General features: G+C 44.3%; 4 protein-coding genes across 9 annotated transcripts; 2 read left to right on the top strand and 2 right to left on the bottom strand.

Moving 5' to 3' along the window:
- On the bottom strand, positions 1-7,856 carry LOC100838707 (putative disease resistance protein RGA4). Its single transcript, XM_024461050.1, has 4 exons — positions 2,654-7,856; positions 2,364-2,563; positions 2,182-2,279; positions 1-1,848 (listed from the first exon to the last, which is right to left on the bottom strand). The coding sequence occupies exons 1-2, from the start codon at positions 6,705-6,707 to the stop codon at positions 2,547-2,549; spliced, it is 4,071 nt and encodes a 1,356-aa protein (XP_024316818.1). The 5' UTR covers positions 6,708-7,856; the 3' UTR covers positions 1-1,848; positions 2,182-2,279; positions 2,364-2,546.
- Positions 7,857-8,501: 645 nt separating this feature from the next.
- LOC100827583 lies at positions 8,502-10,817 on the bottom strand. Its single transcript, XM_003570667.4, has 2 exons — positions 10,157-10,817; positions 8,502-9,387 (listed from the first exon to the last, which is right to left on the bottom strand). The coding sequence occupies exons 1-2, from the start codon at positions 10,699-10,701 to the stop codon at positions 8,667-8,669; spliced, it is 1,266 nt and encodes a 421-aa protein (XP_003570715.1). The 5' UTR covers positions 10,702-10,817; the 3' UTR covers positions 8,502-8,666.
- Positions 10,818-12,338: 1,521 nt separating this feature from the next.
- Positions 12,339-15,907, top strand: LOC100827277. 6 transcript variants are annotated; one of them, XM_024461054.1, is made up of 13 exons: positions 12,339-12,678; positions 12,748-12,808; positions 12,897-13,106; positions 13,212-13,481; positions 13,670-13,744; positions 13,883-13,941; positions 14,039-14,174; positions 14,307-14,403; positions 14,541-14,607; positions 14,754-14,852; positions 15,073-15,162; positions 15,261-15,415; positions 15,525-15,907. In XM_024461054.1, exons 4-13 carry the CDS (start codon positions 13,226-13,228, stop codon positions 15,730-15,732), a joined length of 1,242 nt encoding a protein of 413 aa, XP_024316822.1. In that variant the 5' UTR covers positions 12,339-12,678; positions 12,748-12,808; positions 12,897-13,106; positions 13,212-13,225; the 3' UTR covers positions 15,733-15,907. The 6 variants fall into 6 exon arrangements, with proteins under 6 accessions (XP_024316822.1, XP_024316819.1, XP_003570714.1 ...); XM_024461051.1 differs by having other exon boundaries at positions 13,197-13,481; XM_024461052.1 differs by lacking the exon at positions 12,339-12,678 and having other exon boundaries at positions 12,743-12,808; positions 13,197-13,481.
- Positions 15,908-18,822: 2,915 nt separating this feature from the next.
- LOC100837702 ((S)-beta-bisabolene synthase) lies at positions 18,823-24,943 on the top strand. Its single transcript, XM_003573096.1, has 7 exons — positions 18,823-18,909; positions 21,636-21,894; positions 21,971-22,334; positions 22,590-22,808; positions 23,428-23,563; positions 23,942-24,190; positions 24,641-24,943. The coding sequence occupies exons 1-7, from the start codon at positions 18,823-18,825 to the stop codon at positions 24,941-24,943; spliced, it is 1,617 nt and encodes a 538-aa protein (XP_003573144.1).
- The last annotated feature ends 2,538 nt before the right edge of the window (positions 24,944-27,481 follow it).

Below are 27,481 nucleotides of genomic sequence, written 5' to 3'. Positions count from 1 at the left end.
TTGCACGCTGCGCTGCATCCCCATTTATTTACATACATGAATTACATCTCAGTAATTAACATTAATCAAGACCAAGAGCTATACTGTTTTGCTGCATATACATCTGAGTATATTTGGAGATAGAGGCAGCAAAACCGCATAATGTATTTATACGGGGGCGTACCATAACATTTTTGTTAACGCATGCATGCAGTTTCAAGCTTTCAGCTCAAGAGCCGGTCGAGCTTACAGTTAGAGAACACGAGACATGTGTATTTGTCTCGGTGGAGCCGGTCGAGCCGGTTCTTCCATGGGTTGGATCGGTGGAGTAAATATATGAACTGCTGCACACATGTGTATTTGTCAGGGAGCTACACACAGGCCAGGACAGGAGAAGATCGAAGACGCACGCTAACTAATAGTGAAGCCACTATTCACTTCATCACTTGGCCCCAGCGCCTAATTAGTAACTAGTCCAGCTTAATTAATTCTGGTCCCTATTCTCGGCGGCCGCTGCTGCTGGTGGTGTGGGCGCTGGGCGAGCCGGTAGGCACGTCGTCGTCTTCCTCGGGGATGGGGTCGAGGCAGTCCTGCGTGGAGCGTGTCCGGCGGCGCCGCATCGTCGCGGCAGACGCCATGAAAAACTCAGCTGCAGCTAGCTTTGCTTGTGCAGCAGAGGCGGATCGATCGAGCGAGTGAGAGGTTTCCTTGACTTTTGCTTCCCCTTCCTTGTGCTGTGGTTGGTGGTGGACTTTGGCTTAATTTGGGAGACGCGGCTAGCTTGGATTGCTTATATAAGCCGGCCGGCCGGAGATCCACCAAGGCGACCAAACACCTGTGGCCGATTTATCGGCAGCGTTGGCGTTGGCGTTGGCGCCTAAGCGTTTGGGTCGCCGTCCATTTCTTTCAGCTTTCTTCTTAAATCTCTGTCCCTTTCTTTCAGTTGCTATCCATCGCTTGCCCAATTAATTGGCAAAGCAAGCAAGCAGAGTCCAGACACGGCTTCATGTTCAGTGGTGCCACGTACGTACTCCTCCCGCCCAATCATGCACACGTGGACAAAGTACAGACTCGTTTGACACGTTTTTAGGCACGACCAAGTCAGTGCTCACTAACTCGACATCGAAACAGTTTCTGCAAGTACATGTGCTGCCTTCAGCCAACAACAGGCATCGAAATAGTTCCTGTGCTGCCTTCAGCCTTCAGGCATCGTGCTGCTGCTTCAGTTTACATGACAACCAAGCTCCTGTTTGCCTGTTTGGTGGTATCAAGTACTTGGCTGTACTGTATAGGAGTATCAGACAACAACAAGTAGAGCCACCCAGAACCTGGCTGTAAACGCAGGCTTGCTTAAATTTTGCATCAATCTGCCAAAAATATTATACAAAGGATGGCTAGATCAATCTGTAAGACTTGCCATCTTCAATGTTGCACTTGTCCAAGCAATCCAGGGGTATATGAGATGACAACATTGATGGATGTCTCAAAACATGCAAATCAAGCTGCCGGGAGCTCTGAAATTAATATCAGGTCATCCTACAGAAGAGGTGCCCCAATTTACGCCAGCGATGCGGGCCCAGGCCGTGCTGGGGTCCAAGGTGGCGAGGTTAACCCAGGAGTCGGAGCAGGTGGAGACGTGGTACAGGCCACAGCGGCCGCCCCCAGACCTCAGAGGACGTCGAGGAAGGTGCTGTGCTTTTATCAGCAGCGACGGACTCCTCACCGTGCAGGAAGAGGTGAGTCGTGGAAGGAGTTTGGCGTTGGGCAAAGAGGTGGCTGTCAACATGTTTTTGCACACCGTGCAGCCATGGTTGTTGATCCTGCGGAGCCTACCCAAAGGGCTACTCCCTCCCAGCGGTTGCTGTTCCACTGTGAAGTAGATAAGTGAGAAGTTAGGCCATGTCAAAAAAAGAAGAAGAGAGGGGTTAGGCTGTTATAATCTAGCACTAAAATGATTCAATTGATCCATGGGTTAGTTGCAGGATACGTTTTCGCAAATGAGTCAAGTGCAGAACTGGGTATGCAACCAAATCATAGGAACTCAATGCGTCAAAACTAGGGATGCAAAGCGAGATCCTGCTTAATTGACTTGCGAGTTCAAACGTTTTGCTCAAAATCTGACTTACGATTTGAAGGTTTGGCCTAGAAGCGGGACATATGCTGATTCTAAAAAATGAAACGCGAGTTAAAACTGATACGTACCGACATTGATCATTATTTGATCCTGGAATCTCGACACAGCATATGATGTCATTTAATCTTCAGAATAACATGCTTGGGCAGTTGCTCCTTCATGGGGACTGAAGAAAATAGGAACTGAATCAAGGCAATGACGATACTATGGGAAAAACAAAGAATATAGCCTAGCCGTGGCAGAAAAACACCTTAATTTGCTTCGTGGTGAATTAGCTGGACGTAGATTGCAACATGAACATAAAAAAGGAAGCAATCCAAATTATGGAAGTGGCTGTGAATGAAATCACGAGCAGAAGTTGATTTTGCATGCAACTAGCAGAGACATTCGATGTGTGATCCTGATGCCGCCAGTTCCACGATGCTGGAAGGATTCATCGTGCAGAATACCCTGAGAATGAAATGAGCAGACTGTCAGATTTCAGAAGCTAGGGATAGGGTATATTTTAAAACATGGAAAGGTTGGGGGGTGGTGACATACCGACTACTTCTATGGTAAAACATGGGTTTGTTCCTTTCAGCTTCTCGGCTTGCTCAGTTAGCTCGGGATTGCAAGACCATACTAGTAGGTTTCGCAGTGAAGTTGGGAGGCCCTCCTTGGGTGGTAGTGATTGTATCTTACCACAACTATGGATTACTAGTTGCCTAAGAGAAGAAAGTTGATGCAATCCTTGAGGGAGGAACTGCAGGCGACCACACTCATAAAATCCAAGATGTTGGAGGGAGGCGAGGACCTGAAGCGCTTGCTCTTGCTCTTCCGTGAAGGTTTCCGCCTGCAGATCATACCAGAAATCTAACTTGTGGAGGGTAGCGGCAAGGTGGCTGCAAACGGGAGCAGAAAGCACTGCCGAGATGCTATCCACCTTCAATTCTTCCAATTGGAATGAGCCTTCGTGCATTAATTTGCTCCTTGCCACCTCTGAGAGAAGATCCGCTGCTATAGAGATATTCCCTCCATTCATACAGGAACCATGAACGACCAACTTCTTCAGATTGACTGTGATGAGAGGCTTGAACCCATCCATCGTTAATTCATCACAGCACATCAGAGAAAGATCGGTGAGAGATGTGAGGTTTGAGAGCAGAGCCATTGACTCCATGCTTGAGTCATATGAAATATCAAGCTTCCTGAGCGAACTAGGAAAAGGGTTGATGGTATGAGCTCCTTCTACTTCTCCCATGTGCCACTGAGAGAACATCTCCCTACATATTGATCCTTCGAATGATTGTAGCATCCTGAGGTCTGAGAGTCCTCCATCCTCCACAGGCGGAAGATACAGTGTCTCACACTCCCTGATGGTGAGCTTTGAAAGAGCTGGGAAACATTTCAAAACCTTTGAAAACAATTCTCCGGAGATACATAGATCGTGTAGGGCAAGAATCTGAACTGAACGGAAGACAGCCCAGTTATCTGGTTTTACAGAGAACATGCTGTCGCAGCTCACGATAGATAGATTTCTCAGGGAGATTTGATTTTGGAGGTCTGACAAAAAAATGTGTGATACATCTTCAATTTCCATAACCTCTACTTTATCCATATTATGGAAGACCAAAGCACCGGTATAGCCTTCAATAGACAATTCCTCTCCATCATATGACAGACGTGATCCATCATTTTTCACGCGAATAGATGTTAGTGTGGAAGTGTGAGGCATGGGGGGCAGCTGAGACAACTTAGGGCACTTAATAATATCAAGTGCACACAGGTTGGTGAAATGGACAGAGGATTCCAAGAAGGGAAATGAACAGAGAAAGGGGCAATCTTCAAACTTGATGCTTTCAAGTCTTGAAAACAAACGGCTATTAGGTTCCCCGACCCACTCAACAAGTTCTGGCATTGCCTCAAACACGATTGTCTTCAAGTTCATGAAACTTCTCTCTGTAGCACCATAAAAGCCAGGCCCAAAATTACGCATGCCAGCAATATTCTTCAAAATGAGTTTGTTGAGGTGTGGTAGCTGCTCAAAAGGTGGAAGAGTATCCCAAGATACACCCTCCAGATGGAGAGACTCCAAGCTTGTTGTGCTAATAATATCACCGCACAACCAACTAGGGCAAGGGGCAACACCAGGATTTATAATACCAAGCACTCTAATATTATGGTGTGGTTGAAGACCATCAAGAACATCATCATCTACAGTCTGGTGCTCTGTACCCCAAATTAATCGCAACCCTTTCATATTTCTTTTGTTCTTCAGTTTGGCATCATTAGCTTCTCTTTTGGATGCCACGGTTTCAAGATTGCATATACGTAGTTCTCCTCCAAGCTCTCTCAATTCCCCCAGCTCCCTCAATTCAAACCCAACACTCTCTTTCTTAACATAGAATTCTTTTAGCTCCTGTAAACACTTCATCTTTCCAACCTCAGGAATATTTGAATGGAGTTCTTTGGAAGAACCGAAATGACGTAAATTCACAAGGCGGTTAATGTCTTCAGGCAATTTTATACTACCATACCAACCAATTAGGTCCAAGAATTTCAAGTGGTAGAATCTAGATAACGCGCTAGGTAAAGACATTTCTAAGCCATAAGGTGAACTAATTTTAAGGTACTGGAGGTGGATAAGATTTGAAAAGCCGTTCGGCAAAGATTGTGGAGTGTTGATGGGTACAAAAAGAACTCGGAGACCCTTTATTTCTTCAAATGTATCTTTCAAAATATTAGCTATTCTTGCATCATATAATCGAAAAATCATCAAAGTCCGCAAATTTCCAATGTCTATCATGCTCTTCAATTTACCCATTTCTTCTTCAAAAGTTTCATCATATATATCTTCTATGGTGATTGATAGGTGACAAATAGATTGTGGGATGCTATCAGCTGTAAAACTTAAACTACTTATATTGATACAATCTTGTGATGAAACATTCCGAGATAGTTCATGCAATAAATCATGCATCACATAGTATTGACCAAATTTATTAGATACCTTCATGAGAAAACCGTTGTCCACAAGTTCTTCTAAGAAATTCTTATTGTTTTGGTAACTAGAGTCTATGATACCTACTGCAGTCCAAAAATGAGTTATTTCTAAATTATAAAACCTATGATCTTCGGGAAAGAGGGCACAATATGAGAAACATTTTTTAAGCTGGAAAGGAAGGTAATCATAGCTAATTTTAAGAGATGGCATGATATCGTCATCATATTTTGAATTTTGCCACTCATTCTTTTCAAGAACTCCCATCCAATATTCCCGAGAGAGGTTTTTCTTCAATAACCGACCAACTGTATTGGCTGCTAGTGGTGAACCCTTTAATTTCTTTGCAATACCTCTTGCAACATCAATTAACTCATCTTCATAATTCCTGGGTTTGCTATGACCAAATATACATGCTTCAAAGAATGCGAAGAAGTCATTAGGCTCCAAACCACGCAATTCTACTGGATCAGTTGTTTTCACCAAATGTGCTATGGATGGAAATCGAGTTGTCACAAGAACCATGTTGCCCTTGGTTTCCCCCTTTGTGAATGGAGCTAACAGGTTTTTCCAATCACCCTCACTGTTGCATTTCCATATATCATCCAGGACAATTAAAAACCTTTTGAACTTCAGTCTCTCTGCAATGGATTTTTGAAGCCGATCCAAATTGGCTGTTTCAATTGTACAGTTGTATTTTTCTTGTTCAATTGCAGGTATGCAGCTAAGGATCTCCTGGGTGAGCTTAAGCACATCAAAATCAGTTGAAACACATACCCAGACCTTGACAGCAAAGTGTATGTCGGTCCTTTTATCATTATACAAGTGTTGGGTGAAGGTTGTCTTTCCAATACCCCCAGGACCAACAAAAGGCAGAACAGAAAGGGTTTCACCAAGGTATGTGCTACTGGCGAGTGCATTAACAGTGTGCTTAAAAATATCAGTCCTCCCATACAGTTTATCTTGTGTAAATGTTGAACCTGTGGGGGGCCTTTTTACGGTGACAGCTGTGCTATTAGTTTGAATTTTGTCGAGCAAGTTAGAGACAGGGTCACATAGGTTGTGTATGTCCTCTATCACTGACTTGATTTTGTTTGACATGTCCACCCTGTGAAATTTCATCTTCCCAACATTACCACTATCAGAATTGGTTGCATTGTGTGGGTTAGCAGTAACAACAGTAGAAGCAGCACAATGATCATCTTGTGTAGGCGAGCAACAAAAGCATTGAAGCCAGTTACCAATGGTATGGCGAGCAGCATGGCGGCCATGGAGAGCATTCCCACGCAGGCCATAACCCAGATCTGGGGCGGCCTCCTGGGTGCCGTCCAACTGATCTTGGATCATGAAGTAGTGGAGCTTATCCAGAAGGTCCTCAGCCTCATCAGCCTTCTTGCTCAGGTCCTCCAGCAAGCTATGCAGGCCAGGGCTGCTGCTCACGTCCCTCTCCTGGGCCGCGTCCAGCAACCCTTGCATGTACTTGAGCTTGATTTTTATCTGCTCGGAGTTAAGGCCGAGCTCAGAGCTGGCCACATACGCGGCCACCAAGTCATCGGACAGCTTATCCAGCACTTTGCCGACGAGCCAGCCCGCTGCGCCGATGGCAGTCTCCATCTCCTCCGACGGTCGGGATGGTCCCGAGCGCCGTCGGGCGGGGCTAGTTGGTGTCTGTGGTGGGAGTTCTGTGGGCGCGCTGCAGAGGACAGTACGCCGGTAGGAAGGTAGCAATGTGCGTGCACTTTTGGAGAGCCCTTGATGGCTCCTTTTATAGCTAGCATTGGCATAGTCAATGGGTACTCCAGACCAAGTGCATGTTCCATTCGATCAGGTCCGGTGCATTAAAAGATTCAGCTTTGTTTTGCCTCTAGAGCCATTCGAAATGATGTCCTTGACCTTGCACAGTGCACAAGAGGCATCAATCCTAGAAACCATTCTCTAAACTAATTAAGTTAAACATAGCTACAGCTCAAACGGGGATCGGGCCGGATAACAATGTGAATTGGTAGTAGTGAAGGTGGCGCGCGCTGGTCTAGTCCAGCAATCAAGGAGCTTGTGAAGGTGACTTGTTTGCTTTAGAAATAACAGATCAATTGGGTCATTGGTGACGACTAAACAAAGTCAATGCTTGATAAAGGAGGTTTCGATGCTTTACTACAGCAGTTATATTATCACTGTCAGTAGATGCAAGCTTTGGTAGCATACGAAACAAGACGATAACAATAAAAATTCAGCATGAGACTCGCTGATGGCCCTCGAATTTTTTTTTTAATTACAGCTACAACTCCTGGTAGCCTGGCAGCTGGCACCACCACCTTATCGTTTAACTCGTTTCAATAAGAAAGGAAGCATTGCTCGATGGGACAAGAAATCAAGAACCACGAGGCGATTAATTAAGAAGAAGAAGGAACAGTTAGCTACCACATGACATGGGGAAGGAAGGGAGGTAAGCAGGATGACGTTTTTGCTAGGCGTGAACCACGAGTCGATTAAATAAGAATACAAGTATGATAGATCAAGGAGCCTAGGTCCAAGGAATGAATTACCAGTGCTTGCTGCGGCGACGGAGGATGCCGAAGGGGATCGAAGTGCGTCTCCATCCTCGCCGCCGCGCGGTTCAGCCCTCGCCCGGACGGGCACTCTCTCCCCTGCTCCGCTCGCCGAGTCGCCGGCCATCTCCTCCGCTCCAACGGTGGCCCCGCGCCGGTTCGACGCCCCCACCCCACGGTGAGCCGCCGCGGCTCCCGCACTGCGTAGCCATCGCTCGGCCGAACGGGGCCTTTGGGCCCTTTGGAGTTTGAAGAATGGGGAAGATGGTCTGCCTTTCATTATTGGGCTTATAGAGATGGCTACATGGTTGAGATGCATCTCTATAAGTGGGCCGGAAATTCGAATTTGCTACCACTCGTGTGTCACTCTTAAGTTGGGTATTCAGATTGCGCTAAAAAAATTTTGGGTATTCAGATCCCTTAAAAAAATTCGCTCAAAAAAAAAGATCCCTTAAATTTTTTTTGGGTATTCTGCTGCTTGCTACAAACAAAGACAAGATGTGCTAATGTCATCTATCAGCGGAGAGTTTTACAGTCAATGCAACGAAGGTTTATCTCCTCCGGGTCATTTATTATGTCATATACACTTACTGTTTTGGTACAGGGCTGGCGTTTACCGATGAGTCAAAAATCTTAAAATCCCTGGAGATTTGGGTGTTCATGCATTCATGCTTGGTCTTTTAACACGAAGGGATAGTATGATTGGTGTTGACACATCCAGAACATATAACTGCATTTTTTTCACAAAGCAACAATAATCCATCTTAACGAGAATCGAGCTCAGCTCGAGTTGTCAGCCCAGCAAGATATGCTTGTTGTCCACTAGGGTTCGGTCCCCAAAGGTCGCATTATGATGCCTCACTTGTGAAAATTAATTTATGCATTTATATACTGTCGGTGCAATCGTGCATCTATTACAATGTATGTCGAGCCAATTATTTAATTGCTAGCGAGGTATATTATTTCATACCTTTCGAGCTAAGCGTATGTACGTATGTGGCGATTGCTGAGATGATTACACAAACATCTACTTGACGAGCCCTAGGCTGAGGATGCCGAAGGAGGTATGAGGCCAGTCCTTCTCCTTGGCCTTGGTCAGCATGGCTCTTCCCCATGACACCCACCCCTCCCATGTCATCCTCTTGTCCCAGCTGCTCCCCCACTCCAGCAGCAGCTTCAGCCCTTCCTCCGCCTGCTCCTGCGCCTCCTCATACATCTCTGCATTAAGGCACACCTGTGCGAGGACCAGGCGAGGTTCCCCAACGAAAGGGTTCTTGGCGACGGTCTGCCTGAGGAGCTCCTCTACTCTGTGCCGGTCCATCGCCTCTTCGTCGCTGCACACTGCTTCCCAATAGAGGTCTCGTGCTGCCTTCTGGTCATCGGCATTGAGCACCTTGGTGCAGCCATTGAACACGGGAGGGATCACCAGGGCGATGTCCTCGTCGCGTGTGGCAGTCTCATCGCCTTCCTGGCCGGTGGTATGTGTTCTGTGAGCTATGTATATCTCCTCTTCACGCACAATGAGGGAGTAAAGCGCGCCCATGCGGGAGATGGAGGTAGTCCAAAGACCAGGCTTGCCGGTGCCAGGCCAGAGGGACGTCCAGGTGTTGCCTCGGAACTCAAGGCGGCCATTGGTGTTGTCGAAGAGGCGGTCCTGCCAGTCGAAGAGCTGGTCACTGAAGTCTGCCATTGTCATCAGAAGGAATGCCGCAGCTACCCGCCTAGACAGAGCCACATCCTCACCAGTCCTGCGAGGTAAAGATTGACATTAGGTTCACACTAGAAGCAGAACCACCCCTGTCACTTTTAAAAACAAAATTCTCATTTTGATTGGATGAAGGGACAGAAACTAGTTTACACAGTCATTTTACTTTGCTGCCGAGTCTGCCGAGTTCACTATAGATATCTTTAGTGTGAGTCATGGTGACTGGCGAATCATGAGTGTTTGTCAATTGCAGGTATTGACAGCATACCTTGCAGCAGAAATAAACAAATTTAGAATTTGCATACTTCCAAGTAAGCATATCTTTGCAAGATACCATGATATTTCTAAATTTGGCTGGCAAGATTATAAAGACTGTACTAACTTATTTTCCTGGCAGGGAGATGGTGTTCTAACTGTATATTGTGCCTGAAAGGCTGAAACAGAGGTGCATGATACAAAAAAAGGAAACTTTACTACGGAGTATTATATTTCCAAAGGCTGGGAGTTCCCTTTGCAGGTTAGATAGTTCGTAGTAGCTTCTAAATCCTTGATGAACCTGTGTGGTAATTGGTAACTGTCGGAACGCGTACATCAAATTTGTGGTGGTCAATGAGACATAGCGCTAGATCTTAAAATTTGAAACAATAAATGAGATATATCACTTGATCCTCAATTGTTAAGCTATTATGATAACCTTGGATTGCTCAGCGACTCTATATCTGTCAGTTATTGGCTACTCTGCACATGGGTTCACTGCTTGCAAGCACAATCAACAACAAGAACGTTACTACCGTAATGAATTAAATCCGCACCTGATGTGCTTGACAGTGATTCCGGAGGCCGGGAGCAGCCGCTGGATCTTACGCCGCCATGGCTCGTCCTCCTCAAACACCCCTCCCCGCGCGTCCGCGAGAGACTCCTCGGATCTCGCCAGGTCAACCACCAGGTCCTCATCCTCATAGTGGAACAGCAAGTCATCGTGAATCAGCTGCTGCCGCGGCACGACGCAGAAGAGGTGCACGAGCCGCTCGGCCTCGGCGCCGACCACGCCGGCGACGTGGGCCCGGCCGACGTCGGGCTCGAAGATGGCGAGGTTGACGTAGGAGTTGGAGTAGGCGGAGTGGTAGAGGCCGCAGCGGGCGACGGCGTCGGGCGCCGACCAGAGGCGGAGGATGCGGTGCACGTCGAGGAGGTGCGCGAGGAAGGTGCCATGCTTGTGCCAGCACTCGCCGGCGCCCGCGGCGCTGAGGACCGCGGCGAGGGCTGGGAGGGATGGGTCCGGTTGGAGCTCCTCCTCGCCACGAAGGAACGGGCGCGCCGCCGCCAGCGCGTCGGCGTAGGTGGAGCTGGACGGCATGGCGTGGCGTCGCCGGTGGCCGTGGGGAAAGGAGGAGGAGGAGCAGGTGGTTGCCAAGTTGGGCACTACAGTCCACACTGTGCAAGTGGATAGAGAGGAAGAGGTTAACAAGAACAGAGAGGCGTGTTGGACCCAAAATGTTCAGGTTTATTCAGATTTATAGTTGCACAATTAATTACGTACATGCAAGCTAGATGTATGTAGAAACATGACCCAAAAAAAGATATAAAAAAACATGCAGTTGCTAAGTTGCAAATTAATACTAGCTGTCTCAAGATTTTAAATTTGTACATACCCTTTCTTGTCTGGACAAAAAGATTCAGCTTGGAAATAAAGAATTTATCATTCAACCTATAATTGTTTTTTAAATGTGAGTTTTTGTTGAGTATTCCACTTGGCTTTTGTTTTCGTCCCAATCCGCTTACCTACGACTCTTTTAGTCTTTTTAGGCCTGGAGATTAATAGTTTAATACATGTTATTCTCTCCCCCTCCTATTCGCCGGTCTCGGCAATTTCCCACCGTCACAATCTTCGAGATAGAGAGGGAACGACGGTGGACCCAACATGTATGTATAACTCGTGGACCGTAGGGGATGATCCACTTCGAGGATTGTGGTCCTAGCGAGGGAGCTCTAAAGTGTTGTCGGGTGAGATAGAGTCAACGACAAAGTGCATATGGGATTACAAGGAAAAGACAAGCGAGCACCGAAAGGTGATCGAAACATGACTAGGTTGAGGATGAAGACAAGTATTTTTCAGCATATCTACACAAGCGGAAAAACATGAGTATGGAGACTTTTTTTCCTTCTTGCAGGGAAAAGATGATGGAGAAGTTTTATTAAGTGTGACCAAGAAAGGGGTCTTGCTTAGTCACTTGCAATGTCATAAATATCCTATTAGAAGTAACCACACAGAAACGGGAAACGTCTAGTTCCATGTTATGTCTTGATGAATATCTGGTCTGCCATGGAAATTAACAAAATTACCAACAACGAAAACAATCTATGACATCTACCAATTACTACTCGATTATATTTGCTTTTCTCACAGCAAGTTTATTCTCTTGTTGTTCATGTATGTATAGTTTGTGAAGAAAGGAAGCTGAATTAATATATAAAAGGTTGTGCCTGTATGCAATTAACCGTCAAGTGCACCACACTCAGGGGCGGAGCCAGGCCCGGTAGCACCGGCCTCGCAAGGATGCTCATGAGAGGATCTATTGAGTATTTAGTTCACAAGTATGGAAAATCGACAAGTATAGCATCATTAGTTTCATCTTAGCACCATCTTTTTCTAGTTCTGACTCTGCCACTGACCACACTACTGGCATATATATCCATGCATCCAATCAATACTCAAAAGCTAAGCCAGAGGAGAAACTTGCTGTGCATTGCATGACAAAACTTGAAGCTTGTCCATCCCCGAATAACGTTCACGTCACCACATTGCTACTTGCATGCACAGTTGGATCGATCAATCGATCTTATCCTCATCAAAACCGGCATTTCAATTAAATTGATCGATCGCTAGGAGCTAGTTGTAGTAAGAATTACACAATGCTCATTTCGTCAGAAGTAAAGCATCTATATTGAGATTTGTCATGTCGAGAAAGATTGCACTTTTAGCATTGATGATGGGCGTCACATATGCATGAGCAATAGAAAATTGACTAATGTCAGAATAGATAATGGATCATGGAGTAGCATATAAATTAAACAGCATTGTCTGACGAAACTGAAGGAAATCGCAGGGGCTACGGAAGGTGAGGGAGGGAATAGGGGCCCCACTGGTCAGCCTCGACGGTATCCCCTTTAAAAACGGCCAAAAGCTCCAACGACGGCTGGGCGCCATTTCCGAAAGCTTGTCTTCCCCGCCAACGCAACACCGACAGCACGCCTCCTTCTTCTGCTGCTTCTTCTTCTTCGTCGTCGTTGCCCTGGGACCCCTGTCAGTGGAATTCTGCGGCAGATAGATCAGGTAATTCATTAAGCGAACATTTTTGTGCCTCTGCTCAGCTCTGAATTTGGCCTCTAAAATCAAGTTCAGTTGCACATCCGGCTTGCTGCTAGCTTCTCCAACTCTGTATTTGGCCTCAGAAGGTGGGAAGGTGAGGAGCAGAAAAGCGAGTAATCTAGCTAGTTGCCAATTTGGCGTGTCGAGGGCAGGGGCATGCATGTGACTGACTATCTGATTAGCTTCTTGCAGCCACTTTTGGCTCTTAATCTGATGTCGACATTGATTCGATCGATCGATCCCTCGTGAGCGACATAATTGGCCCGGTTCCCTCTCTTAATTGGCACCCAATTGACTAACGAAAAGCAAACCTCTTGACTTAAACCACTGCACCTTTCTCCCCACCGATCAACCCTCGGTTCATTATCTGCAACATTGATCGATCGGCTAAAGTGAGCTCATCGATCTCTCTTGCCATCTCTGTTCACTGTTCAGCAAGAAATCCATCTCTGAATTATGTAATTTTTTTGTTCAACCGAAAGCTGCAAACTTTGCAGGAGGAGATCAGTCGATGGGGTGTTTTATATCCAAGCCGGATGATGCCAGCGCGATCATCAGGAGAAGGCCTGCGAGCATCGGCGAGGTGGCGGTGTTCGTGCCGGGGCTGCGTGTCCCCGAGAGCCTGGAGCTGGCCCCGCCGCTCCTCGACAGCCTCCCGAGGAGGCTCACCGAGCGGCTGGCGGCGTCGAGGGACCGCGTCGCCGTCATGGCCACCCGGGAGGCGCTGTCGGTCACTCGGCCACGCAGGCGCATCGGCACGCAGCATGGTTCGTTAGCTAGCTTCTCCATAGTTGTTGGCTGTGCTAAAGGTTTCTCTGAATTTGGTAGCTTGAACACAGTGTGTCTGGATCTTATTTAACAGTCTGAATTTGGCAACTGACTGCCTGAATCTAGTACTGTCAGTCTGAATTTGGTACTATCTGACACTGACAGTCTGAATTTTTTGTGCTTGCAGGGGGATCCACATCAGCTGATCTTGTGCAGGCCTTGGAAGAGTACCTGCCAATTATCCTAGGACTGACAAAAGATGGTAACTCATCATTTTAATCTATATATAAACCTTGTGCTTGATCCCATCCATCTTTTGTCTGAGATCCTTGGCAAAATTCAGACAATTCCCCCCCCCCCCCCCCCCCCCCCATGATCGTCTTAAATTAATCCTTGGCAGGGAGCGAGCTGGAAGACAAGATACAATTCGCGTGGATGAACCAAGAAGACGATGCAGAGGTCCCGGCAACTAATGTGTCAATAAACTGTATGTTCGTTGCAAGATTGATGAACCGGACTGAGAAGATTAAATCTGTCTTAATTTGGTGTTTGTCAGGAAACGACATTGGCCAGCGCGTGGTACGAGGCGCTGTCAGTCCTACACATGATGGCCATGCTGCGGCTGTCGCAGGCCAACTCCCTGCTCCTCCCAAAGACATCCCTCGAAGGTTACCATGCCAAAGTGTCCGAAGGTTGCAGAATCACTGTGTGATAATACTACCTCTGAAATGTGCCATCATATAATTAAATGTTACCGTTCTGAATGTGCTGTTTCATATAGCTGTCCTCTCTGAATGAATGCATATTTGTATGTTCCTCTTCAGAGAACAAGCGGGCTTCAGTGGAGATATTCCTCAAGGCGGCCGGGTACCTCGAGTGCGCCATGCAGCATATTCTTCCCAGGATGTCGCCTGAAAAGAGGTGCTGTGGTGTCCATACAAATACAATGCAATGCAACAAGTTTGACATGATGATGAGCAGTGTTCCAGGGCTGCAATTTTGTTTTCCATCAGTTAATTACTACTAGTGTTGATCTGACTGGCTGCCATTTCGTGTAGGAAAGGTCTTCCTCTGGACCTGTCTGAAAGTGTCCTGAAAGCCACCTGCATGCAAGCTCTTGGTCAGGTAATCCCCTCTTCCTGACAGTAACTAGTTAGAGAGAGATCACATGATTCATCACGGTGCAGAGTAAAAATAGCAATGCGGTTGAGATGTCTGCTTCTTGGTTAGTTCATCGATCATGCTATATAATTGTATGATGGCATTGGCAGGCAATTGATGTTCAACTTGGGCTAGCCATTGACAGTCCAAAGGCCACCTTGGCTGTGAAAAGGAGGCTTGCATGTGAGATGGTTAAGTGCTGGCACCAGGTACACCTACCATGCATTTTTACCGATTATTCTGGCAAAAAGATTGTGGCAATCTGGTCAATCCATCATGTAGGCCAGATTTTCTAGCAAGTTTCAGTAATCCGTACTGTTCATTTTCACATGAAACACCATAGATTCAGACCAAAAAACTTGTTCATATCTCTTTTGAAATTATTATTTTTCATCCCTGCAATATGATCTTGGTTTGATTTGCATGTAGGCACATGAGAGCCTTGCAGACCTACCTCTGCTTGACGGCTGGGGCGAGAAGCACGGGCTGTTTGTCAAGTGGAAGCACATGGAAGCAAAAGTATATATATATATATATATATCCAGACTATTTCTCCCCCTTTGTCTCATGAAATGGATAGATTCTTTAACGTGAACAAGAAACAATCTCCTGGACAGGCTGCAGCATACTACTACCACGGGCTGATCCTGGACGAAGGCAACAGCGAGAAATCTCACCGGACAGCCGCGGCGGCGCTGCAGACGGCGGAGGAGTCGCTCAAGGAGAGCAGGGCCGTCTGCGAGGCCTTCCATGCCGCATCTCCCGTCTCAAGGCAATCTCTCCGGCCTCGAGATGATGACGATGATCAAAGATTAAATAGTACTGATTAACTAGTGTTAGATCGAAGATGGATGATTTTTTTTCTTTTTGGTTAATTGCAGGAGCCCGGCAATGTGGGGGTCGATGAAGTACCTCCACGACAAGATCCACAAGGACTCCTCCTGCAAAGTGCGCATCAACAAGGACCTCTACAGCAGCAATGTCGACACGGCGCTGCCGGAGCTGCCGGACTTCGCGGTGGCTCTCAAGCCGGAGGAGTACCGGCTTCCTTGCTTCAGCAGTACAGATGCCGCCTCTGCAAATGACTAGCTCAGTCAGTAATTGTGTAGTGTACCTGCTTTGCCGTCCGATGGATGGATCATGGATGGATAAACTGATTCATACATTACACACGCACGTTACAAATTACTTGTCACAACTTTTTCTACAAACGATGTTTACTGCGTAGATTCGCTCATTTTGATGAAGAAAAATGCGACACTTATTTTGGGACCAACGAAGTAGTACTATACGACTTAAGAGAATAGAGTGAGCCCAGCTCCGGTACAACACACATGCGGACGCTGGCGCTGCCCCTGCCAGTGCCGACGACTCCTGTTCGTCTTCCTTCCCAAACCACTCCCGCAACGCCGGCCGGCCGGCTGGTCGTCTTCTTTTCTTTCCTTTTTCCTCGTCTGAGTCATCGACGGGATCGTCATCGGCCATGACACGGTGCCGGCACTGCCGGACTTCGCAGTCGTTCTCAAGCCAGAGTAGTGAATATCCGCGATTAGATCATTGTAGAAAGTAGACGGAAGACGATATTTTTTAACGAAGTTCAGCCTCAACCTTTATATTCCTCCTGGCATGCTTAGTGGGCGCTCCTTACCATGCACTAAATTAACAAATCCTGCTTAGGGCATGTACAAAGGTACAGTCAGTCAGACACCCATCCATCTATAATGTTTTGCACGTGATTTATAGACAATTTTACAGATAGTGTATACAATTGTCTGTTTGTAAGCTGTCTAAAAAATCTCTACAAAAAATATAAACATGAGGCATACAATGGTAAATAATCTGTCTATAGTTTGTCTATTAGATTGTCTATAGAACTACAGACAGTCTACTCTCTTTTCTCAATCTCTTTCCTCCACCTCAGCAAAATTACCTCTTATAGACACCTAAATCAGCCCCATTGTACATGCCCTTAGGCCATGTGACGCATCAGACCACCGCGTCATGGCCAGTTCGGTCCCCAGCCACGGGTGCCGGTCTGTTCCCTCGTGATATGATGTCAAGCATACCAGTTCTTGCCCGTTCTATTGCAGCTATCCACGGTGCCCTTATATGTGGTCCATGTTATAAGCGTTCGACTCCAACACCCAATCTACCGCTTAATTCAAATCCAAGCATGTGCAGTCTCTACACATATGTACCGGTAAAGATGACTAACTAGCGTGCATTTTATCATTTCAAGGGATCCTAATTGATCAGCTCCTGCGTACCCATGCATTTCCCCCCATTTTTCCATCAATGGATGGATGGATGAACTGAATCATACATTCTGGAAATGTATATACGTGGTACTCCCTCCGTTCCTTAAATTAGGGCGTATATTGTTTCTTTTGACCGAGCCTTTGACCAAGAATTAGTCTATTAATATATATTTTTTGTGAAATAAAATTGATATTATTGCATTCGTATTCAAAAGTACTTGCTTATGATAATGATTTGTACCACGTAAGTCACACGTTGATGGAGTAATCATTGGTCAAACGCTTGGTCAAAGAAAACAATATAAGCCTTAATTTAAGAAACAGAGGGAGTATAAGGCTAAGGCTGTTTTCTTACATGGGCTAAGGCCGTGTTTGTTTAATAAAATTGTTTGAACCTGCCTTTGAGTACGACTGGTGGGTTTGTTGCTGGTCCTGAAAGTCTGAAATGCTCTTGTACGGCTGAATATGATGATTAGTTACTAGTTTAGCATAGTTTATCTGTTTTGGTTGAACTTAGCACTAATTGAAGGATTAACACCCTTTTGTAAGCCAAATAAAATAAAATAAATTTTTTTGTGGTCAAAGTGAAATGGTGGACAATAAAAATGAATTTCACCACTAGAACTAGTTGGAAATATAATAATAATTAGTTCAAATATGAAGCAGTCATACATATAATTAATTTAGGTTCTAAATACAAACAAGATCGATATATATTGACAGAGTAGCTTTGAAACTACAGTTAGTCTTGTAAATACACTCAGCAGGACAGTTGAAGCACCTCAAGAGGTAGTTTTGTGCTTCTAGTATAATTTGAAGAATTGCTTGGATCCTGGAAGCATGGACCTAGGAAAAGGTGTTTGTTTGGACTTGAATTTGTGTGGGTATAGAAGTCGCAAATTTAAACATAAATCCAAACAAACAAGGCCTAATTTACTGTATGCTAAAAACATATCTGAATTAGAAAAATGTTTAAATGGAAGAATAAATTGTATTGCCTTCTTTTTCTGCCTTGATGCATCAAGGCCGGATTTCACATATTGTTGCATACCTGCAACACAACCACAAGTTTATTAGTACAAAGTTCTGCTAATTAGAATTTTTTTCCTAAAAGATGGTATCCTCTAAAAATCCTTTGAATCAGATAGGGCTAAGAGGGAGAAAGTAGTTGACCGTAACGGACAAACCAATCTTCGGGAAGGTATCAATTAGTGCTGTAACTGACACGGAACAGCATCTTACGTAGTGTTACTTGTGTGCTCACGTAGTATCACATTTTTTTATTTTATTTTGAACTGAAATGGCAGGTGCTTTGTCTTTGCATTAAGAAGAGGAAAAATATCCAGTTACAGACAGAAAAACTGTAAACAGAAAAAATGTCCGAAGCTATTAACAAAATAGCTCGGCTGTACAAGGATTACAGCTATCTCCCAAAAGCTCTCGTGATTACGCACTTGAGTTAGCAGCCGTGTATACGTATACCCACTTAATTGAGTTAGCAGCCGTGTATACGTATATCCACTTGAGTTAGCAGCCGTGTATACGTATACCTACTTGAGTGCTACTCCTACCTGTTGGTACCCATTTGAAGACCCTCCCCCCACAGTCTCCTTAATCTGTGTTGTTTATTTAGTACAGTAAATTTAGTATACTTGCTATAATAAATAGGGAGCTGATTGTGCTATGTAGTAAATACTTGCTACTTATAATAAATAGGAAGCTGATTGTGCTATGTTTAATTATTGTAAGACTCTTATTGTAATTTATGGATCGTCCGCTCCATCAGCCGCTATAAATAAGAGCCCAGCCTCAACTCCATCTCCCACAGCAGCTTGCATGTACTAGCTAGCTCCAAACGATTTTACTTCATAAAGCTATCAGATTTATAAGCTAAAGATCGACCGAACACACACGATCGATCATGGCAGCCAGTCCTCGGAAACAGTCCGTCCTAGAGCCCTCGCCGTGGGGTGACTTCTTCATCAAGCATGAGCCGCAACCACCGGAGGTATATATGCATGGAGTATATGTTTAGTGTGTGTATATATACATGTCGTGTACGTCGAGCATATAATACCAAGTAGGTACCCAAACCACGCTTAACTTCGGTGCAAACTATGCGGCCTCCATAAAAACCATGTTTCATAGTTAAAAACAATTCTTACAAAAATACAGTATATTAAAGGTGTGATGTTTTACAAACCTGCAAAATTTCAAATCAAAACTCAATTGCATTTCGACGAAACAAAAAAAAAATATACAAATGAATAGTGTTACACAGTGAAGAACCACGTTCATGCTGAATTTTTTCTTTATTGCCTTCAAAGACAGTTGAGTTTGGACTTGAAATTTTACGCACATAAAATTCACTTCTTTAACACATATGTATTTTTTTCAGTTTTTTCTTAACTTTCTACTATGGTTTTCACGGAGGTTTCACAGCAGGTGGTTTTCACCTGATAGGAGCTAATTTTTTTTAAGTAATACATTTTTTTCATCAATATTAAAAATAATATGTAGTTTGGAATTTTTTTTAAAATAATATAGCCTCGGCTTGGGCCAGACCGACGGACACCGGTCGGTCTGGCCCAAGCCGACAGGGCTTTCTCTGCCCGAGGGCAGGCCGACCACAGGCTGCAGGAACTAATCCAAACCGACTGCCCATATCGACGTCGGCGAAGCCGACCAGGCCCATGCAGTGAGGGGGTCGTCGATGGGAAATTTCTGTTTACTATTCCTTATCTTCCAGCACTGTTTTCTCATTCCTAGTGCTGGTCATTTATTGTTTCTGGTCTCATCCCACAGAAGGCGCTGCTTCTGTTCACCTGGGACCCACCTGGAGCCGGAGGGGTCTCGACTTCTAATAATTACTACTCCACTAGCTCACATGCTGGTGGACATGATAACTTTAGGATTGTATAGTGGTCAAATTGACCCTTAAGGACTGCTACTCGGTTTGTATTTTCATCTTCGTGCGATTCACATGCGTACTCATGGTGCTTATAGCTTGAAACACACGAAAAAAATATTTATATCCAAGACTTTCAGAGATTGCTTTTGACATTAACGAAACAATGGAAAAAACATTTTTTGGCCAAGGACACACTACGAAACATTGGGCTAGACTTTTATCTATCTTTTCAGTCTATCTTTTCTTTTATACATTTCGTTCCTCAATTAGTAAAACTAGACACCTTTTATTTTCCTCGATTCACCAAAAGCGGGTTCGTACAACATGGCATGGTTTTGGCCCAGACTCGCCACGTGGCTCGCCAAGCTAGGATCATACCACCAGCAAATTCATCTTCTATTGAAAACTTCATACCTAAAGTGAATACAAATAGTTATATACCTAGTGTCTCTTGACACATGGATCATACATGTTTGGTTTATTCTTAGTTTCTCCATCATTTCAGTGGCAATCTGAACCAAAACCGCGTCACGTTGACAACAATACCTCTTCGGGTGGGTCGAGGGATGTAAAAGTGTCTAGTTTGGCCAACTAAGGAACAAAATGTATAAAAAATTATATGGGACCAAATGTCTATTTGTGTGCTGATTGGGGCGCAAAAACGTACTTATCTCGATATGAAAACATATTGTCCTCCTAGGCATTGCGCGCTTCACCTTTACATTTGGTACCGGAGGTCAAAGGAGGAAGGGAGTTACGTGTCATCCAACTCAGCAAATTAGTTGTGCCACATCATCCGACAGACGGCGCAATAATGTCAGTACAGGGAAGGGACGGAGGGGAGGGGGGAGGGGGGGAGGAGCTAATATTGTTTGAGAGTTAAATACATTGTTTAAATTAAAGGTGGTGGTGTATCTGGTGAACCACCATTACGGTGATATCTCCGTGAAAACCATTGTAAAAAAAACTCTCAAAAAATTGCATATGTTAGAGAAGTGATGTTTTACATATGTGTAAAATTTCAAATCCAAACGCAGTTGCATTTAGCAACAAGAAAATGAAACAACATCGCATGAATAGTGATTTTCACCGTTTGTCACTTTTTTATTTGTATATTTATCTTTTTAATTCCTTCCAAATGCAATTGAGTTTTGACTTGAAATTTTACACGGTTGTAGAATATCACACCTTAACATATGGTATTTCCGTAGGGTTTTTTCAAACTTCTAAACATTTTTTTACTTGAACTGTAAGAGCTGCGCGATTGCAGTCTGACAGTATATAGATATATAATTTTTATTAAATGAGACACCAAAGTGCGACCTTTGAGGATCGAACTCACCTGGCTAGCTGACCACTCAAGTTATGCTTGGTTCTCACTTCTAAACATAGTTTCTACGATGTTTGCACAGTTTGCACCACAAGGGTGGTGTTCCCATGATATTTTGCCTAAACTGAAATGCGGTGATAAATCTAAATTTTGGGGCAAGTACCTGTCAGGCTGTCACACAAGTGGAGAAACATGGTGCAAAGTAAATCTTACTTATTTATAGGCGCTTTGTGGGTTTTTTTTAGAGGAGTTTTAAAGGTTATTTATTTATTTATTTATTTATTTATACCGTTTATTTATTGTGGTGAAAGGCCTTATATTGTGGATGGTGTTGTACATAGTGAGTCCCGATCTGTTCTTCCTTATTATCCAAATTAAACCCAAAAGTTCGTGAAGCTAGATATTAGGACAAACTATTGTTTAGTTTCATTACACAATTTTTGTGCCTATCACTAAAGATTCAATAATATCTATTATTCGAATGAGCATGCAGAGATCGGAGGAATGGATGAGAGCGAGGGCTGATAAACTGAAGGAAGAAGTCCAGATGTTGTTTAACACTTGCAGCAGCACGATGGACAGAATTACCTTATTGGATGCACTCCAACATCTCGGAATAGATCACCACTTTGTTGAACAGATTAACACTGCGTTACAAGAAATCGTTGGGAGCGAGTTTAGTAGCTCCATCCTCCATGAGGTTGCCCTTCGATTTCGCTTGCTTAGGGAGCATGGATTTTGGGTGTCTCCAGGTATCTATCTAGCTATCTTTCTATTTTCGTTTTTAATCCATCCATCTCTGTAACATGTAAACACTTTGTCTTGCAGATGTTTTTGACAAATTCAAGAGCGAAGATGGGAGCTTCAGTGGCAATGAACCAAGGGGGCTATTAAGTTTATACAACGCAGCTCATCTTCTCATTCATGGTGAGCCGTCAATGGAAGTAATCATCTCCCTCGTGAGGCACGATCTAGAATCAATGAAAGACAGTCTCAAGCCCCCTTTAGCTGAGCAAGTCAAGCGTGCCCTTCACTTACCACTGCCAAGGACATTTAAGAGGGTAGAAACACTGCATTATATCTCCGAGTACAAACAAGAGGATGGGTATAATCCAAACCTACTAGAGCTCGCAAAGCTGGATTTTAACCTTCTGCAGCGTGTCCACTTGAAGGAGCTCAAAGCTATCACCGAGTACGTATATATGCATATATTTATTTTTCTTCCAAAAAGGACGGTGATTTCTCTGGTCTGTGCATCATATGATGCACATATATAACCATATATATGTGTAAACTCACATATGTGTATTCGCTTGCATGCATGCATGCCTAAGTTTACAAGGAATGTTTACAATTAAGTTTAAGTAAATGTATATCACGGCCCTAATAAAATCACTAGTATCAGCTGACCAATATATACACTACATAATATATATGTAATTTTCAGGTGGTGGGAATATCTTTATGGACATGTCGGGCTAAAATATGTTCGGGATCGTGTGGTGGAGTGCTACACTTGGTCCTATGCGTTGTTCCATGAGGAAGGCTTTGCCCTCGCACGAATCAGCGTTGCCAAACAAATGGTACTAATTACCATAATGGATGACACATATGACAACCATGCCACCATACAGGAATGTCGTCAGCTAAATGAAGCTGTTCAAAGGTTGCATTACAGTTGACTTGAATTCATATGTGTTTATATTACTAGGAATTAACATCATTTCACGCTCACGACTTAAATTGAATGCATGAAAAAAATATGTCTTTATTTCACATCTAATTTCTTAATAACACCATACTTCCTCCGTTCCTAAATTCTTGTCGAAATATTACATGTATCTAGACGCTTTTTAGGAATAGATACATCCATTTTTTGGCAAATTTGAGACAAAAATTTAGGAACGGAGGTAATATTAATTACCCTTTGTAGCGTGTATATGTACTCCTATTCACCCCTCCTTAGACATGACACCGTAGTTGTGTTGATTGATCTGCACATATGCCAAATAATCTTATGCTACAGTGTATTATTGTATCGTTTGTCTAATATTGTCTAAATAGTTCTAAGTTAAAAAAATTCAAACAAATAAAACAGTGCTTTCAATTCTGATGGCACAATATCACATTTTCTTGGGACATTTTATTAGCTTACAAATTGGATTGGACACGTAAGTTTGCTAGTATAAGAAGCAGAGCTCTCGTCTATTTTCAAAGTGAATAAATTAAAGTAGCTAGTTTGATGAATTCAAACTAATAATGCGATGAGATTGACCTTTGCGTAGGTGGGATGATAGTGCAATTTCTCTTCTACCGGAGTACCTTAAAAGGTATTATAGTGAACTGTTGAGGTTCTTTGAGCAATTCGAGGGTGAAGTGGCAACCGCTGACAGCTACCGGATTGCCTACGTCAAGAAAGAGGTTCCTCCTTGACCAATTATACTATCCGGCGTGATATATCTTTGTATGCCATATATTCTTCTACTAATTAACTTCATCAAAATATATAAGTAATGTCCCATACAGGTTAATTGCATCTGCAACTTCCCATACAGGTTAATTGATAACTAAAATTTGAGTAGAGCTAGTGCTATGGCTAGCTAGCAAACATGGTCCAGTTTCATCAAATACTCTAGATTGGCATCCTCCTCTTCCAAAGGTAAATAAATAAATAAATAAATAAAAGTACACTATAAAAATAATTGTCAAACCGAGAGAGTATATGTATCTATGGATCACTAGAAAGGACATGCAATACTCAATAATTAATCATTGGTAGTATTATTTTTTGTGTGGCAGTTCCAACATTTGTCCACTTATTTTATGGAAGAAGCCGAATGGTTCCACCGGAAGCACGAGCCAAGCTTTGAAGAACAGGTGAAATTGTCTTCCATGAGTATAACCTTGACAACACTATGTATGGGTTCCATTGCTGCCATGGGCGATGCAGTAACCAAGGAAACACTAGACTGGGCGGCTACTTTCCCTCAAGTCATCATGGCAAGCTCAAAGATTGCACGTTTCATGAACGACATTGCGTCATTTGAAGTAACATATACATACTTTCCATCCTTACTAATCAGCTTCCGATCTACTCCCTCCTATCCATAATAAGTGTCTTCGATTTAGTACAAAACTGTACTCCCTCTATCTGGGTTTATAAGGCCTACGCAGAATTTCATACCGAACTTTGACAAAAAATTACATTGGTAAGACGAGATTATTTTGGCACAAAAAAGATATTGTTGGATTCGTATTGAAAAACTCTTTCTAATAGTATAACTTTTATATACATATATTAAATATTATTTGCATAATTGTTGGTCAAAGTTTGACACGAATTTCAATAGAGGCTTTATAAACCCGGACGGAGGGAGTACTAATTTTGTATTAAATCCAAAACACTTATTATGGATCGGAGGAGTATCCACCAATATATTTCTTCTCTTCTTTTGAAATGATGGAATTGTAATAATAAATGAATTAATGTACGTGCAGCGCGGGAAGATCAAAGGGGATGCGATGAGTTCCGTGGAGTGCTACATGAGCGAGCATGGGTTGACAAGGGAGGTCGCCATTGCCAGGATGGAGTCAATGATGGAAGAGGAATGGAAAACCACGAACCAAGCTCGATTTGATGAAGATCGCGTGCTGCTCCCGGCTGTGCAGCGGGTCATCAACTTTGCTGTGAGCATGCCGGTTTTCTATGGCGGGAGGAAGGATGCATACAGCAGCTGCAGCCTGCGTCTCCGGGACACTATTCTCAGCCTCTTCGTCACACCCATTCCCATGCAATATTGATTGGTATAATTTCGATATCATCATTTCGTCGAGGAAGAAACAGTACAGTACAGTACGTACAAAATAAAGACATGTGTACATATTTGCGTGTAAGTGGAGTGTCATGTGAGTGTGTTAATTAAGCTCGTTCAATCTTGTACGTTTGAGTTTCTCAAGTTGATATATTTGCAAGTATTTTTTTTTTAGGAAAATATGGTTGATCACCGTCATTCGATTAGAAAAAAGAGCACGTACCGTACAAGGAGATCCAAGGTGGATCCAAAAAAACAAAATCGAAGAAATGGGAAATTAAAAGCCAGCAAAAAGCCTAATCTTCCGAGTCGTTTGAGCACGCTCGAATCCGACTACGAATGTCTTCCCAAATAAGGATAGCAAGCTCGGGGGCTGGCATCGTCACGCCCTTAAAAATACGTCTATTGCGCTTCTTCCACACGCCCCACCAATTTACACGTTATTTTAATTAGTACTACCTCTATTCCATAATTCTTGTCGAATCTTACATGTATCTAGCTAGACACTTTTTAGAAATAGATACATCCATTTTTGGGCTAATTTGAGACAAGAATTATGAAACGGAGGGAGTAGCTTCTTGCATGTGTTCGTTACTATTCCTCTTGGATGTAATCACGGATGATGTAACTATTTTTGCAAAGCAATAAAATCAGTCATGATGGCATTCCTTAAAAAAAATGCACATATAAATCCAATCACCATACCCTGAACGAACAGCCGCAGGCCAGTTTACAAGAAAAATAAAAAGAAAAAAATTAAGGTTGAAGCGGGGCAAGAAAAAGAAGAAAACAAAGACACACGCACGTAGAGAAAAAAAAACTAGCACTTAGGCCTTGTTTGGTAATAGAGTTTTTGGGGTGTTTTCTAGGATATTATCCATCCCAAAATGAAAAATACTAGAAATCCCAAATGATTGTTTGGTACAAAGGGTTTAGAGGGGATTATCCCTAGTTTTACCCCACAAAACACTCCATTTTTGTATCAAATTAAAACACTTCTCATACTAGTGTTTTTCTAAAAAACACTAGTGTTTTGGGTTTTTGAGAGTTTTGGGTGAACAATCAAAACCCTCAAATACCAAAACATTAGTGTCTAAAAAATACACTAACACCAAATAAGGCCTTAAGAGACATAGGCCCAGTAAAAAAAGAATGGAGTGGGCTGCGGCCCGACTCGGACATAACACGCGCGCGCACGCTGCCGCTGCCATTACCAACGACGACCATGACGACTCCTCTTCGTCTTCCTCCCGCGACGGCGAAGCGTGGGGCACGGAGCGGGGAGGCGCCGGCGGCCACTATGAAAACATATGTCAAAAAAGAGAACTCTACTTAATTGATACTCCCTCCGATCCTAAATTTTTGTCTCAAATTTGCCTAAATATGGATGTATCTATTCTTAAAAGGTGTCTAGATACTTGTAATATTTCGACAACAATTTAGGATCGGAGGGAATATTATTGTTGGCTAGGACCAGCTATACATCTCTGTAGCAGTAGCTCCGTTCCCCTGGTCCATACGGAGGAGACACCAAAGCTGTCCTCCCGCAGCGCCGCCGCGACGAACTTGTCTGCGCGATCGCCATGGCTCCACGTACTTGAGCGAGTAGACTGTGCGCATCGTCTTGTTCCTCGGGTCATACACCCCCACCTCCCTCCCCGTGTCCAGCAGCACCCTCCCGCCGCCGTCCACTGCACCTCCACCGGAACCACCAGCCCCGCCGCCGTCTTCGGCGAGAACTCCGGCCACCGCCTTAGCACCATCACCAGCTCCCTCTTCCACCCTGCTTGTCCCTCCTCCATCGTCTCCGTTGTCTTGGTCCATATAGTCATGGTCTCCGTGTTTGGGCACGAGTGCGCGACGCAGAGCTCGCCGCCGAGCTCCGCCACTAGCATCCTGCCACCGTCATTGTCGAGGTCGACGAGAGGCCCTGGCAGGACATCGAAAGCTTCTGTTTTGATCTCAAGCGCCATTATCATGTTGTTGTTTCCGCGATGATGATCTGGCTTGCCCATCCAGTACATCTTGCCGTGGACGAACACCGGCGGCACGTCAAGCCACGCGTGGACCGGCGGCGCCGACTTCACCGTCCTGATCTTCCCTCCTTCTTTGAGCCTTCGCAACCAGCACTCCTTCATGCCACCGCCATCGGAGCGCGAGACGACGGTGACGGCCACGTGGTCCTCCGCCGCCTCGTCATACCCGAGGCCATGGCACACGGTGACGCTGTTTTGGTCCTTCCTTGTTATGTAGTCGGAATCATGGAAGCCATAATTGATCTCTTCATCCGTTGCTGGGTTAAGCACAGAGATTTCGTGGCCACTCCTGCTCACGGCGAGCAGGCCATGGCAGGGCTTGGAGCTGACCACCCTCTGCTCCAGCAGCTGCGGTGACTCCGAGTCAGAGCTCCGGTAGTCGTCTTTGGGTAAGAAGATGCGCATGGGATCATCACTCAACCTCCTCCTCGTGCCGGCATGGCGGGTGTAGAGCTCGACGAAGCGGTTAGTCTCCATCATGGCGCGCCATG

This window comes from Brachypodium distachyon, chromosome 3 (assembly GCF_000005505.3).
Source record: "Brachypodium distachyon strain Bd21 chromosome 3, Brachypodium_distachyon_v3.0, whole genome shotgun sequence".
In the NCBI taxonomy this organism is placed as follows: Eukaryota; Viridiplantae; Streptophyta; class Magnoliopsida; order Poales; family Poaceae; genus Brachypodium; species Brachypodium distachyon.
The sequence above is the reverse complement of the archived record's forward strand: the minus strand, read 5'-3'. Positions and strand labels throughout refer to the sequence as shown.